Source organism: Amblyomma mixtum, chromosome 2 (genome assembly GCF_055824585.1).
Source record: "Amblyomma mixtum isolate Tamu chromosome 2, ASM5582458v1, whole genome shotgun sequence".
Lineage (NCBI taxonomy): Eukaryota > Metazoa > Arthropoda > Arachnida > Ixodida > Ixodidae > Amblyomma > Amblyomma mixtum.
The window spans coordinates 173385459-173401167 of NC_143013.1; the positions used below are offsets into that span (position 1 = coordinate 173385459).

General features: G+C 51.3%; 1 protein-coding gene across 2 annotated transcripts in view; it reads left to right on the forward strand.

The window, feature by feature from the left end:
- LOC149361677 (uncharacterized) overlaps positions 1 to 15709 on the forward strand; it is a 122320-nt gene that overhangs the window by 99995 nt on the left and 6616 nt on the right. For both annotated transcript variants that reach the window (XM_089572758.1, XM_089572759.1), the window contains one exon: positions 14993 to 15329. In XM_089572758.1, coding sequence (XP_089428884.1) covers positions 15162 to 15329 — 168 coding nt within the window. In that variant the 5' untranslated portion in view covers positions 14993 to 15161. The remainder of the gene's footprint in view (positions 1 to 14992; positions 15330 to 15709) is intronic.

The following is a 15709-nucleotide window of genomic DNA, read 5'->3' on the forward strand; positions in this document are numbered from 1 at the left end:
CATCCGATACGGAGTTTAATGCGTAGACGGATGTCACCAAGTCTTAACGCTCCTTTGAGAAAACTGGTCTTACCAGTCTATTCGATGAAGCCAGCCTTGGAGTGGTTCGATCGGGCATAGGGCAGTGCAGACAGGGTGCAGAGTTTCGTCAGATTTACTTGACCTCGCGCACTAAGCTTGGGGGGAAACAAAGGAGCAATTACCATTTCTTGTCAGCCTTGGCGTAGGCTTGTGGCCACAAAGGAAAACTGCTCAGCGTTGAAGTCTTCTTGAAGTGCGAAGATATGAAAGAGATGTTTGTAGCTTTCTTTTTACCCTCGCATGGCTACGATCTGGTGGATTTTAATTCATAAGTACTGTCTTGCTTCACTTTCACTCTTCCCTTAGGGAAGGCCACTCGCATGGTATTCGCATTTATGAAATTTAGTGACCCCGAAACGAAGATGACGTTGATGGCTCTCACACAATCACAATCGTGTTAAGAGTCGTGTCAGTACCGTGTCTTGACGGTTTGAGCAAACAAACCATAGTCTCCATATTTCGACCATTTTACGCAGTGACGTCGCACTGTATTTCATTTCATTTCATTTATTTTCTCCTTAAGGGCCCGTGGGCATTACATAAGGGGGAGGCGAATTAACATGATGTACAAAATCTTGAACGTGGAAAAATGTGAAGAGCAAAATACAACGAAGGCAAGCAAAAACAAAAGCAAAAAAAATACAGTAAAGATGCAGACATACATCTAAGTCAAATAACAGCAAACAAGCAAGCGCAAGAGAAACAAAATTACACTAAGGCGCAGAAATGCAACTAATCTAAGTAACAAAAGAGTGCAAAGAGGACAGTATTCAGGATGGCTGAAGTTTTAGCTTATTACGGAATTTTTTTCTGTCTGTGCATTCGGCTATGTTTTCGGGTAAGGAATTCCAAAAGACTATTGCATGAGGGAAAAATGAGCTACTCATTGCAAGGGTGCGGGTGGAAATTCGTGCTAGAGACTGGCTGTGGCTGAAACTGTGGCTGAAACTTTCATACTTGCACTGACTTTTTCTTTAATTCAGTATGTTGCAGACTATCAGGTCTGTAAATCATCGCGAGTGATATCTGACTGGTGAGCATTCTTTCGATCACGGTGCCTTGACACCCATCGCCGACGGTCACAGTGGGTCAGCCTACGTCATTCTGTTGCATAGTATTCAGGTTCTCTTGGCCATGAGGCCGCACTGGATGTTCGCCACGCGTTGAATTCATTATCGAGTAGTAAGTTGAAGTTTTGCGTACGCGCATCAAGTCTACGCAGCAAATCTGCGCGCCCGAAAAGGTGAAAGTGGCTCGTTTCGACTGAGTAATGGCTGCGTCCACTATCATCACCAGCAGGTATTAAAGCGAGGGGCAACTTCAGGCCCGACTGGGCAGCCGCGGCAGATTCAGGAGACGGATCGCTCGGAAGCGCTTCTGCGCATGACCCGACCCGTCGGCTTCGAAGGGCTGCAACATGCGTTCGCGTTAACGCCGGAATGTCGCCTGCGACTCCAACGTTCATAGGCGGACGCAACTCATCAACAAGGGGTCACCTGCTCTCGTACGCGCACGAAGAAAGTCGACCCGGTGAGAGGACGGAATTGAGAATTCCTCTTCTACTTGCCGAGCTCCACGCTGGAAAAAAGGAAAAGGCGCCGCATTAGTTCTTTTTTTTTTCTTTCGCGGCGCAGTTGTCTTCATGAATGATTCATTTCGCCGAGCTTCCCTCAGAGAGCGCAGCGGATAGCTTCGTTTACGACGGAACCGCCGGCCTCGAAGCCACGGGACAGAGGAGAGACAGCGGACGGGCGAGAGGATGCGAGGCTTCACTATGGGTCCCGCACTAGCGACAATAATAAACTCGGTCACATTATGAACCGGAAGAGCGCGTCGCTCGTAGTGAAATGGATGCCGCTATATTTTGCCGCGTTACGCGGCCACTTTCAGTGTGCCTCGGTGCGTATGGGTGGTGTATTTCTGCCCTCGACAAAACCCGACAGCTAGCGCGCTGTGCCTTTGGTATTTTCGAATGCGCGCCGCTAAGAGAGCTTCCATCTCGCACGACTGGTTATGCAGGCGACCGGCTGCAGGACCCGAAAGTGGTCAGGGATGCGTCGCGCCAAAAGTGCGTTGCTGCCAGTTGCGTGAGGAGCATGAGCGAGGTTATATCCGGGTTCTGGTCACTGAAATAGCCATGCCTCGGAACCACTGCGGTTATGGCATTACAGCTTTAGAGACGGGAAACGGTCTACGTCGCCTTTATGCGCAGGGCTACACGTCGCCTCTTTTCCTGGGCTCCCTGCTCATATTTCACACCGACGGTGGTATTAAACAATTTTCTCTTCCCTCTTCACTCCTTTCACAACGTCACAGTTCAGGTTTCTGTCCAGAGCAGTTTCAATTAAGCCGAAGTGCGCGTTAAAGGAACTCCGGGGGGGGGGGGGGGGGGGATTTTATCCGGAGCCCTCGACTATGGTGCCAATTTTTCTCTTTCTTCTTTCACTGCCTCCTTCATCCCTTCCCCCACGGCGCGGTTTGAGTGTCCACCGAGAAATGAGCCAGTTCTTACAGCACCTTCCCTTTCCTTCAAGTCAGTTTTCATGGCGGCCTAAGACTCCGACAGCAGTTAGTCCTCATCACCACGGCATGTTGGTTGCACTAAGCACATACACCTAAAGGAATCTTCATGTGGCGCTTGAAGGACATACCTGTCATGACAGCAGCACGTGCTCAAGTCAACGCAATATGACCTCGCAATTAGCACCCTACAGATCTGAACCCTGTACAAATCCGCGCAGTGACGCTCGGTAGCCGAATCTGTTGACGGAGACCGATTATGGCGATCGCCATCAGTGCCTCCAATTCCATCGCCACGTTTTTGATGCTATTCAGTGGATAGGCGTCGGAGTCACTGAAAATAACGGTTAAACGGACTGCACTTCAGCAAAATTCGCGCCGCAAGCGAAATCAGTAGCTGCTTGCTTCATGATGGCAGTCCGCGGTGGGAATAAGCTCTGTCGAACTAGAGACGTGTAGCGCTCTGTCGTGCTGCCACTTCAGTGAAAACTTTCTAAAAATCACCACAGACACGCCGCACGCACGCGCACATGCACACACACAAAAAAAAAATTCCTGGAAGATTGTGAACCCGTGCTGTTCAGTAATCCGAGTTCATATAGTTGAGGAAGGCATGACCGCTGATGTTTAGTCATCAGAATGCCATGCAGTCTCACTGCGTGCTATCAGTGAACTGGCATTCCTAAGCACAACGGGTGCAAATCCTGCTACTTTTTTTTTGTTTTGCTTGTATTTAATCGCTTCTCATCTAAAAGTGTGGTGATAGTTTCTGATAGGCGTCCTCGGCGATTCTTTTTTTTTTTTCCTGTGGTAGCCCTAACCTGTGGCACACTTCCGCACCGTCCGCCGCTACCGTCTACTCTTCTTCCGCACTGCGAATGATCGTAAAGCGAACATCACGTTTAGGCGATAAGCGTAACGCTAAGTGTAACGCGCTTTGCACCCGTCGGATACACCCGCTGGCTTTCCCTGCGTTCTCGCTGTCGTGCCGTATAATAATACCAACGGGTGAGGCCGGCCTGAGGAGTATACACACATCCGGGTTCACGCAACGAAGTGCGGGGTTCTCCATGGGAAAGTGCTACCGGGCACGCATATGCATATCTTGACGGGTATCGTGTTCGCCGTCTTGGCACCTGTGCCCCGCTTCTTCTTACAGCGTTACGTCCGTACAAATCGCGGTCGATCTCACACCTCTTCCGGAAGCCGCCGATACGCTCCATGCGCGCTTTTATAGTTTATGCGACGTCTTCGAAACCGGTGCCCTCTACTCTGGTTTCTCGGGCACTTGCCGAGATTAACGCTCAAGCCTTCCCACACTTGGAGGGTTTTGTAGGCCGGTCGCGCACCCCCCCCCCCCCCCCCCCCCCCTTCCCGTCTCGTTTATTATTATTTTTTTTGCGTTCTCGATCTCTGCTTTTCTTTCTCAAAGTGGTGCGCCCGGGAGAAGAGACACCGAGGACCCCTTCCGTACGAGATCCGTAATATATTTGTCCCCTCGGTGACCCCGTTTCCGGCCGAGCTGTTTGCTGGTCGTGCTCTTAATCTCGCGGAGTACCTCAGACGCGTTGGTTGTTTATCAGCATTTGGGCGCGTTGGGCGCTCCCACCGTCGGGGACGACGGGAATTAGACGGTGCTCGCGGATGCGTAGACGGGAACACCGCGTTCTGGTTCTCGAATCCGATGCGCGCGGGTCCGGATTACGTGGCAGCCGTTCCTACGCAGCTTCTGCTCGGCGCAGGCGGGATCCCTTAGCAACGCGTGGGGAATAAGTGTGTCGAAAGCTTGTTTGTCGGATCGCGCTGGACGCGACCCGGAATCCTAACTCTTTCCACCTCTGTTGCTCGGCAGATTCGCGCCGATGTCGAAAATATACGCCGCTGTTCCAGGAACGACTTTGCGGAGGTCCGTCGGATGTTCCAGTCGCGTGGGCTTATCTTTCGCCGATGCGTAGGCTTTCGAAAGAGGTCGTTGTTTTCGTTACGGCGACGCTCACGCGCCGGAATGAGAACGTGATTGGGTTTATGCGGTCAAAGAAGGCAACGCGATCCAGTTCATTTCCTCAGTAAAATTCGGCGGAGATTTTTTTTGGAGCTGGTTCGGGGAGAAAATAGTGTACTGAGACATTTCTAACTGAAAATGGAATAATTTTATGCAGCCCCTGTATTCAAGCGTGAGACGTTGATGACGAGACAACTACTGAGACATGCTGTGATCTCTGGCAGGAAGTGGTCGCGCTGTGATCTGGCCTTAGGGAGCCGCTTCTAGAAAAGGAAGCTGTGTTACTGAGCTTTTAAGACGCGGAGTTTGCTTGGGAGAGCTACCGATGGTGGTGATACATGTAGTTCTTTCTTTTTTTAGCCTTTTCTTGGCTATAAAAGCTACGATTTCAGTGTAAGTAGTTTTTTTTTTTGTCACTGCAACGCGGTAATCGGTACTGGCGAACTTGCATTTCTTCGCAGTGTCCCTTAAATTGTGAAGGGCTGTCTCGACACACCCCACGTTGTGCCGGATATTCGCTGTAGACGATACATGATAAGGTTTCGTGGATTTTGTGCGAGTGGAGTTGGTAAACAATCATGTTGGTCGTCAGCCAAGTTTATAGGTAGGTTTGTTTCCACACCTCAGGTGCGTTTAATGCCGATAATTATGCGCGAGGAGTAGCATATTTCAACAGCAGTGGGCGACCTTCCTTCTATAGGTGTTACAAAGGCTCTCCGGGTGCCTCTGTCTGAACTGAGAGACACGTAAATCAGCTCTATGGATGGCTCCCTTATGGGAGGCAACCCAGTTCGCTTTGAGACGGAAGCGCTCTCTCAGAGCGCCGCTTACGACAGCGCACACGATTTGTTAAACCAAATGTCTTTTTGACAGGGCAGAGAACCGAGAAGCTTCCCGCACATTAACCTGTATGCACAGTACTTATAACTTAACCGGGAAGAATAAGTATTACAACATGTTGCTCCGAGTGCATTACGTCATTGCTGCAGCTTTTGTGAACAAGTAATTAACTGTCCGCAGAGCAACCGATAAGGAGGCATCTTCTCTCGAGCAGCTATCGAGTATAACAGCGCAGGCCCAGTGATTCGCCTCACAAGGAATCATGCAGCACATACGTGGAAGAGTTCGTCTTGACGGCCGTACAGGATGATGACGATGATGAATTTTAATGGTGCAAAAGGCAGCTTTTGAGGAAGAGCTCCATGGCACAAGGAATTTTTTCCTTTATACAAGCTGGGGTCAAACAGAATTTCTCATATACATACATAGAGGGAAAGGTAACGGGGCCGCACTTCATCTATAAAGGGCATGCCGGGAAGACATGGTTTCGTATTTGTTATGGTTATTGTTGGGCATAAAACGTGGATGCACGTGGATGCATCCGTAACCATACGACTCTTCTCGAGTCAAGCCTCGAAGAAATGCTGCGAAATTTTCTTTACCAGCCTGAAATCAAACTTTCACTTGCGTTAAATTGATCGAAGAAGTGAAAAACGCATTAATAAAACAACTTAATCTGCGAACAGAGAACAGAATGGCGCCGAAGCTATTGATTCCGAGGCAGAATCCACGTTTTCGGCCCAGCAATTGCCAAGCCAAATACGAAGCCTCGTCGTCCCGGCATGTCGTTTGAGAAACTCTATGGAGACAAAGGCCATGCATTTTCCAAGCATTTAACCCCAGGCTAGCCGAGCAGCAGGCATGGGGAAGCATGTACCGATTGCATTGCTGGTGGGTACCGGGCGGCACTGGGGATCGAACCCTGCACCTAACGAAAGCGAGCTCAAACCGCTAGGCCACAACTGCGTTGCACGGCGGAGCGAGAGCACGTTAAAAACTCATCGGACGGCTATGCAACGGGGTGTCTATACAAGGCGTTGCGGTACAAGTATATAGCTTATGGAGGGGACCTCGACGAGTTAAAATAAATAAAACTGCGGGAGGGGGGACCCGGTGAGCAATTTTATTGCCTTCAATCTAAGACAAGACTTCCTGCCAACTGCGCCTTCCGTTTCCTTGTTTTCCTGGTAGCCATGGCACGCAGCCACCGCAGTAAGGCACAGCTCCGGAGCCGTCCGGACAGACTCTCTCCATCTCCCACGGCGCTTGTGGGATCTTTTTTTAATCGCTCGCACGCAGCCACACGTACATACAAGCGAATACCAGTCACGGAATGTAGATGATCGCACGGCTCCAGGTCAGAGGTGAAGGAGAAGAAAAATTTATTTGGTAGTAAAGGCGTAATGAGCTGGACCCCAAGTCCAGGGTTAAAAAATTGTGGTATAGTATAATAAAAGGACCAAACGCACGTTTCCGCAGTGTGGCACGACTAGCAGCGCTAAAAGCCCCGAAACACTGCTTCCCGAAATAGGAGACGCGGCTCGAGCAGCGCTCCTTGCTTCTCGGCTACGTGGCTACCCGTCGGTGCCGAGTAGCCGAGCCGGTCCGAGGTAACCGTGCCGGACAGCCGACACGCTCTGCCGCCCGCGTCTCGCGGCGGTTCGCGCCTGTTCTGTGCACACATCGCGAGGACGACCCGTCGTGGTGACTGCGCGCGCAGTGGAGCCAAAAAACCCGCCGACTGGTTTTCTAACTAATGCTTCCTCCGTGCGCTAATTCGACCGTCTGCTGCTTCTGCTGCCGCCGCTGCAGCGTTGCGCGCACTGTAGCGCGTGCAGGTTCATTTGCATGCGACTTTACAGGTCGCTGTGCGTTAATGAACGAGCGCCTTGATTTCCATTGCAGTCCGGAATGAGAACACTCGAGCAGGCTTCCTCCAAAGGCCCCGTCCACCGCTCGCGTCGGCTGGTGCATTGCCAATGGCAGCCTCGGCACTTACGCGCGGCGTGTTCGGTGTAAATGACAGTTTCGTGCTGCTAGCCTCACGAGAGAAAAACAGATGAAATGTTTACGTTAATTTATAATGGTTCCGACGAATGGTTCTGCGGCAGTTCTGGACCGTTTTTCGCTGAAAGCAGGTCAACTGGCTTCCCTTCACTGCTCTGTTTTTGTCATTACTTAGTTTTAATGATTACGGCCTCGTGCAAGTATCGACCCTGTTTGGCGTCGGAGTTTTTGTATCGTTCTTGCCACTGCGCGGAGTACCGACCAGCACATAAGCAACCAAGCGTGTCTCATGAATCTTACGCAATCTAAAGTAACCATATGGTGTATCCTGCTTCTACCATTGTTTCCGTGTGCTGTATTTGCACTGCTCTGTTTTTCTTGTCCCCCCTGACTTTTAGAGGCGACGTCTAACTGCCTGAAGGATCTTTCAGCCAGCTGGTTATGAAAAGTAAAAATGAAGATGCGAACACCACGCGCCCATCAGGTTAGTGGAGCAGAATTGGGCGTACGGTATAGGTAAGCGAAGCCTTTCGCCGTGATGGCTCGCGTTCATTGGGTCCGATCGTCTTAAACAGGAGGTAAACGCTGCAGGTTTTAGTTTATGCAACAACGGCACGGACGCAGTTTACTTCGGAAGTTGTACCTCTTACCCTTTGCGCTCACGAATCTAGAATGGACCCGACAAAAACCTAACCCTTTGGGCAATGTTTCAAGCTCTGCTTTCAAAGCCAAGCTAGAGTCGAAAAATAAAGATTGCCAGTATTATTAAGTTTTTCCCATGAGCGGAACAATGAGCTAATCTCTTTCCCGTTTCTTTTCGCAAGTCATTAGAGGCCCTACTCAATCCCCAGCTTGCTGTCCTCTTCGGTTTTCTTTTTGCTTCAAGTATACGTGTTTCCTGCGCTTCGCTCAACGAGGCCGCTGCAGTCCTCTTCTCGTTTGCGTGCCTGCGTCCCCGATCGCTTATAATTGCCGGCCAGCACACCGCCGATGCGCTACCATGGTTTTCTACCGATTTCTATTTTTCTTTCTCTTGCCGTCTGCTCGCGTGCGAAGCGGCGCAGGATCGCCAATCGATTCCAATGCACGGCCTCGCTGGGAACAGGTAGGGGAGCAAGCTCTTAAGCGCGCTGGCTCTGGTGATGGTAAGGAGTAGCTCGCGATAAAACGTAACGAACTGGATAGGAAAAGAAAAATAAGCGATTTTGCTGCGCATACAGCGAGACCAAAACTACTCGTAGCCAAACGAGCAGACGAAAGTGCCCTCGGGCAGCCGCGATTTCTGTCTCCTGGGTAGTGAGGGCGAGGAGGAAAACCTTTATTGGAGGCCCGCGTGAAACGCAGTGCGAACAAGCCAAGCGCTCCAGGAGAATGGGTAAAGGAAATAGGGGGAGATAATTGGGTAGCATTACATGTGTACAGATTGTCATCTGTACGTACCTTCCCTGATCGCAGTACACAGTTTGGACAGTGAACTGTATCACGCTATCCGAAGTTGCAAAGCATACGCTGGGTGACCTTAATGTACTACCCTTGTCAAGCGCGGAATAAAGTGCATTTACGACTTGTATCACATGCTAAAAGTGCACTCCATCACAGCGAAAAGGCGTGACAGAAATGCACTCGCCGAGGTGCATACTCAGGACGGACTGCGTTCACAGAACTCACTCTGAGGGCCGAGAAATGTAATGTATGATAAAATGCACATACAGGTTGATTTCACCCCTAGCATATATCTTTTTTTATTTGTGAAGTGGCTTTCTGACAGCTATCAGCAACACAACACATAACTAAAACGTGCTGTGGTCCGCCATGTTATTACCTGGATTCTGGATGTGCAAGGAACCTGACTTGCTATGCCACTACCATAGAACAAATTTAATGCGGTCGCGGCCGAATATTATGTTCATTTTTATTGCAGTCCATGACTCTAAATGAGCATAATTCTAAAGGTTACGCTTACAGATAGGCATTTTTTTTTTAATATCCAGCCACCGTCTTTCTATCTGCAAGCGCACTCTGCTTTCCCGTTCAGCACCGCATAGTGTGAACTGCACTCTTGAGGTTGATGCGCACTACCCGTGAGTGCACTTAGCGCGCTTGAGCTTTGCGGAGGATGTGTGTGCACTGGTCAATGAGTGACGGGTGGCGAGGCGTCTGGCTTCGGGAGGCGCCCGAAGAGGACACCCGAACCGCACCGTCGGGTCAGGATGAGGGACCACATTGCACATCACGCACGCATCGAGTTTTGCATTTGGTCCCCACTGAAATACGGTCGCCGCGGCCGGGCTTGGGTCCTGCGACCCGGAGCCGAACGCTTTAGCCGCTTGGCCTCCGAGGCAGATTGCGGGGGGCGGGGGGGGGGGGGGGGGGGGGGGGCGGAGGTCGGAAGCGCGGCGGAGTGGCATTTGCCACAAAATACTTTCAGGACGTTTGAATCCCTTCAAGCGCCCTGGAAGAACCCAGTACAGAGCTCAGGCATGATCAAAAGGGATATCATGTCTAGGGATCCCCAAGCCGATTTTCTTTACCTTCCTTCTGTTCGTCTCTGCCCGCGCCTAAAGCAATTAATTAATTAATTAATTTCCAAAAGCAAGAGCTCGAAGTCTCTACACTTCGTTCACTGTGTTTCACGCTCGTCTGCATTTGCATTTACCGCGCTGTCGGCGAGCCTGATGGCATCATCCGTGTCGTCGTTAAAGACAGTTTTGGGCGGTATTTTGTGCAATACAGGCCGTCTGTCTGGTTAGGCTAGGTCACGTTATGTTAGCTAATGTACGGCATGGATTGGGGAACACTAAAAATGCCATGCCATCCATCTGACGTAACGCGAAAAAAAGGCCACGTGAGCGCCGACGACGTCGCTAGGGGCTTCCCTTCCTGCATTTGGTAAAAATATGATGCAGGCGAAGGTCTTGTTACTGCTTTATACAGCCTATTCTGAAACGTTCAACAGCTTGTAACATTCACCTCGGGCCTGTTTTGTTGTTCCGTTGTGTTCAGGTATAAAAGTGGGCATACTTTGTTGGACACGAGGTCTCGGTCGTGTGCGGTGTCATGCATCAGGGAACAAGTGACTGTGAACGATATGAGATAGAGGGGGGGGGGCAAAGCTAGACAGCAAAAAACAGCAAAGCTGATGTTTTGCTTTTAAGAGTAGAACCCTATAGTATTATCGGGTCCCGTTCGCATCGCCTACTGAGTTACATGATTCCTAATTAGCATAATAACAATTACTCATGTGCACATGAGTGCATGTCACTAAGACACTTAACTAAGCCAAACACAACAACGCATTCAGAACGCGTGTACCTTTATTCAGCTGAAACCAACGTGCCTATGGGTAGCGTGGCCGTCTTTCAACTCTAACGTCCTGGTTCCTATTCCCACCTCCGCCAAAACGAACCCAGCTTTCTTTTAAGCTCAATGACTTTCATTTGGTTACAGGAATCTCTTCGAGAAAGTTGGCGTCAATTCGAGCATTCTTGGACCTCCTCCAGGGTCGAATTTCGATGGAAGCGAAATGCTCGAGGCCCGTGTACTGTGCGATGTCAGTGCACGTTAAAGAACCCCACGTGGTCGAAATTTCCGGAGCCCTTCACTACGGCGTCCCTCATAGCCTGAGTCGCTTGGGACGTTAAGCCCCTTAAATGATAAATCATTCTTCGACCTATTTCTCAATCTCGTTAACTCTTTTCACTCCACCGCGATTTTTCGCTAGCGGCCAACGACGCCGACAACTACGACCCCCGTCGGCTTTTCTGCGACGCGGCGTCCTTAACGCTATCACGTTAAAAAAAAAAAAGAAAAAAAAAGCGGCAACGTTTATTGCCGATCTGGCGGCGAGCGTCATTTCGGGAGCAAAGAACAACCAGCATTTCCAGCCCATTTGCACCTTCGTATACATGCACTGTCGGCAAGCGTCCCTTGCAACAAGTTTTCTTTTTGGGGCCCACGTTGATGTTACGCAATCGGAATGTGAAGATGCGAGGCTAAGACAACTGGAAGTGAAAGTCGGAGGAGCAGATTTGTGGCAGTAAACAAGGAAAACACGGATTCCGTAAGAGAGCTGTGTGTGGGTATGGGAAAGCCGGTATACGAAGCCGGTATTTTAGCACCAAGGCATGAGGGAAAGCGCAGCGCGTGAGAAATGAAAGAGAAGAGGTGTTTGGGCTGCCGCTTCTCTTAATGTGGTGGCTGTCCGCGCTCACGGAAAATTTCGTCGTGACTTGTTCCCGCGAAAGCGAACGCTGAAGATCCTAAGCGGGGAGGGGGTGGGGATGCAGTGTGAATTAGAAGAAGAGAGCGTGCATAGTGCATTTGTGTGCGTAAGTCTGTGCGGGCGTTCGTTGAAGGAAACGAACGAATATCGCTCACGCTCTTATTGGAAGTTTCTTGCTTACAGCCGTCCTCGCGTACCTCGTTCATTTATTACCCTACAAGGGGGCAGCCCCTTACATGTATTAAAACTGCTCGCTAAAGTAGAAACGAACGAAGACGAGAACCTCCTCCACAAAAAGAAAGGCGAGAAAAGAAAGAAGAAAAGGATGTTCTCTGTCGGCCAACAAGCTGGCATTCCTCCGTGCAGCCATGTCCGGCGAGCGCCGGTTCCTTTAATCCGATGCGAGAAAAATCTCACGATCGTCGAAGGGGAAAGACAGAAATGCATAATGCATCGGGCGAGAGGGACGCGGACGCATCGCGATTCTCTTGGCGGCCGCGACGTGCGAGCTCGGTAATGTATATACCTATACAGCAGTCTGTTGCGTGTGGAAAAATGTGTGGGCCGTCGTACTGCTTGCCGCATACACGCCGAATCGCTACCTGCGCCCGACATACGCGGGCTGTACTAGCCTTCTCATTTAGTTTATTTTCCCCTATAACTCGAAAGATTCCCACACACGGTGCGGGGCGACCTCGCCCCGGTTTTTTTTCTTTTCCTTGGGTGACAAGGATCCTCTTTCATTCGCGCTACGCGATCTGCATGCACGCTATCCACGCCTAGCAGTGTGTGCGCTACTGGAAACGCGCGACATGTGCGTTGCCTGAGCACGCCTGGACGCAGGGACGGGATGGCGAGACTCGAGGGACTATCGAAAACTGCAGGGGATATGACTGGTACACATACCTGTACTATACGTGCGCAGAGGCGGTGCCCGCAAGTGCGCGTATACGTGTTAGGAAAGCTACGCAGAAGCTGAATCTGGTCGCCACCTGGAAGCGCGGCCTTGACGTTCACTGGTGTGCACTGCGATGGTCGCTCAGGGAAGTGCAGAGATTTAGGCACTTACCATGTGGCTGCATGCATATGCTATCAAAAAAATTAATCTTTTCTCTTAGTTTCCGGGTTTGAGGAAATTTTTTGGGGGCACCACTGTGTGTACTAGCCACGGGACTATTTATTTATTTATTTATTTATTTGAATACCCTACAGGCCCATGCGGGCATTACATAGGGGGGATTAATAAAAGAAAACAGCAAATATACAACACAAAACATAAAGCGCTGAAAACAGAAACAAACAAGTTTAGCAGCCAGGTACAAATTGAGAAAGGGAAAGCTTCGAGCTGCTTCATTCCCTTTAGCGCATGAATCAGTAGCGGGTGGTTCGAGGGCGGGGGAAAGGGGAGAACGGGGGGGGGGGGGGGAGGGGGTTGCATCACATCACAGTAATTCCTGCATTTCTGAACGCTGAGAAAAAAAAACGCTCGAAATTAAAGTTCCCCTCTCCCTGCCTCTAAGTAGCCTCATTCTCTCGCTCGTGATTCTGAGCCTAATTATTTTCAATTTGTAGAACGGAGTAGCTCGAAGTGTTCTTTCCCAGCACGTTCGATTTCTCGTTGTCATCCATCAGCATCCTATGTGCTGCGAAAATAAGTGTGAACTGATAGAAATCAGTTAAGACTAAACATAGGCGCCGCTCTTATAGCATCGTTACTTTGCTTATAATTTGGGTGGAATCTTCCTCCTGCGTAATGTGGTGAAACGCGTCTTAGCGCATGCGCGCATAGCATCCTACGTGGCATCCTCGAAGCGCACTTTCTTCCTGTTCAGTTGAATGCGCATCGAACCTGTTTGCCTCGAATGGTCGAGCTAACGCGCATCCGAATCTCCGCATCGCTGTCATACCACAGGTCATCGAGGATTTTCAGGCCGCCGCGGTGGCTCAGTGATTATGGTGCTCGGCTGAATTTCTTTGGAGGAGAAATTCTAGAGGCTGTGCGATGTCAGTGGACGTTAAAGAACCCCAGGTGGTCAAAATTTCCGGAGCCCTCCACTACGGCGTCCCTCATAGCATGAGTCCCGTTGGTACGTTAAACCCCATAAACCAAACCAAACCATCGATGACTTGCCATCAGATGTCGAGCGTGTGTGCTGTTTTACAGACGCCCTCGCGGGCGCATACACGTTCTTGGAAGACGTCGGAGGCAGCGAGGCCGCGGACGGGTTCGTGCGCGTGTGCATTCGAGCAGATCGGCGGCGCGCTCACGCCCAGTCTCCGTCGCTGCTCGACTTAGCGCGCCGTCCGAGAACCCGTCCGAGAGAGGCGGCTAGCGTAACGAAGCGGACCTTCGGCGGAAGGGCTGCTTTTCCTGCCGCTGGGCGGGGGGAAGCCGGCAACAAAAGGAAAGGGCGAAGCAACAAGAAGAAACGCGCCGGCCTTCGCTGCGATAACGGGGAGCCGGATTCCAGGTGCCTGCGCGGCCGGACCGACGCTCGGGTTTCTGGAACGTCTGGCGTCGGCGACCAGGAACGCCTCGCCTTGATGCCACGCCGAGCTGAACGAGATGCCGCCAAGGGCTGCCGCTGATAGCACTCCTGTTGTGGGGAATCTTCTAACGCGGCTTGGATTGCGCGAGGGAAAAAAAAAGAGAGCAAGAAAAATGAAACGCTGGAAAGAAAGAAGTTGATTATCTCAGAGTGCCCCTCAAAATCTCGAAATAAAAGAACTAAGCGGTGTATAAGCATAGCAAGACGGCAACAAAGCGCTATACGGATGTTGCCCGCAGACGGAACTCCAGCGACGTCAGTGCAGCGTCGTCTGCCGGAGATGTTCTCGGTCGCGTTGTTTTTCGTCCAGACATGACCACCACGACGTTTAACCGAAGGGTGCGAAGCCTGACCCACATTTTTCTCGAAGCGCATGCGTTGTGCCTCGTATCGCATCATTATTCCCATCGAAACCGGCTATGTATCACTTTCCGCGCAGTTTATACGAGACTTAGCGCGTCAGCCGAGTGCAGCCTGCCCATCTGTCTGTCACTCTTTGACGTCGAGCGACGCCAGCGTCTTCCCTCCAAGGGAGTGACGGCTGTAGAGAACGCGACCCGCGAATCGACCCGCTGGCCTGTCGACCTTTCGCGCCTTCCATATGCACGCGCTCCACATGAGCGTTTATAATGCCTGCGTATACCCCCGCGGAGCGCAGAGCAAGAGAGAGCAAGGGTTCTCTCGAGAACGTTTAGCGAAACCTTTGTGATCGGCGCCTCCGGCGTTGGCGACGCGCCGGCCTACAATCGGTTCTCTCTCTTCTGATTGCAGGTTGAGTCGCGCTTCCAGGTCTTCGACCTGAGCGAGCCTTCCAGGAACCTAGCGCGGGCCAACGCCGTCAGTGGCCGACGCGACGCAAGCCCAGCGGCGATGCTGTCCTGAGTGGCTTGCACTGCCGCCGGACGCGTTCCCCAGTGAAGACTGCAGAGGGGGTGCTGCCATGGCGTTCCGGAAGGGGGCCAGGGACATGAAGAAGCAGTCGTACTACGTCTGGTTCCTGGGTGCCAAGGAGTCCCGCGGTCTCCGGGGTCTCGAGTACATCAACCCGGTGTTGCGGTTCCTCTTGGAGCGAGAGCGCGAGACGGAGCCGCCCAAAGTCACGCTCCAGGTGAGTCCAGTGGACCATCCGCTCCTGCACGTCGCGGCCTACCTCTGCAGAAGGGCGTTGGGCAGCTGAGCGATGTGGTCGAGGGATCGAATCCCGGGCGCGGCGGCCGCATTAGTAAGGAGAAGAAGCACAAACTTTCCCTTGTGCTCTGCGATGTGAGTGCAGGTTAAAGAGTTCTATAAGGCCGAAATTAGTCCGGCGCCTGCCTGTAAGTTCCACGGCCCTCATAACAGAAATGCAGTTTAGGAACGTCAGAGCCCTCGCACAATCACTGTCAGCTCTAAAATGGGGCGTGTCCGTGTCCTGCCTGAGCGAAGTTTGGAGAAATTCGCGACACGAGTGATGCAGGAGTCGCGTGAGAAATGTAACGAGGTTCTCTG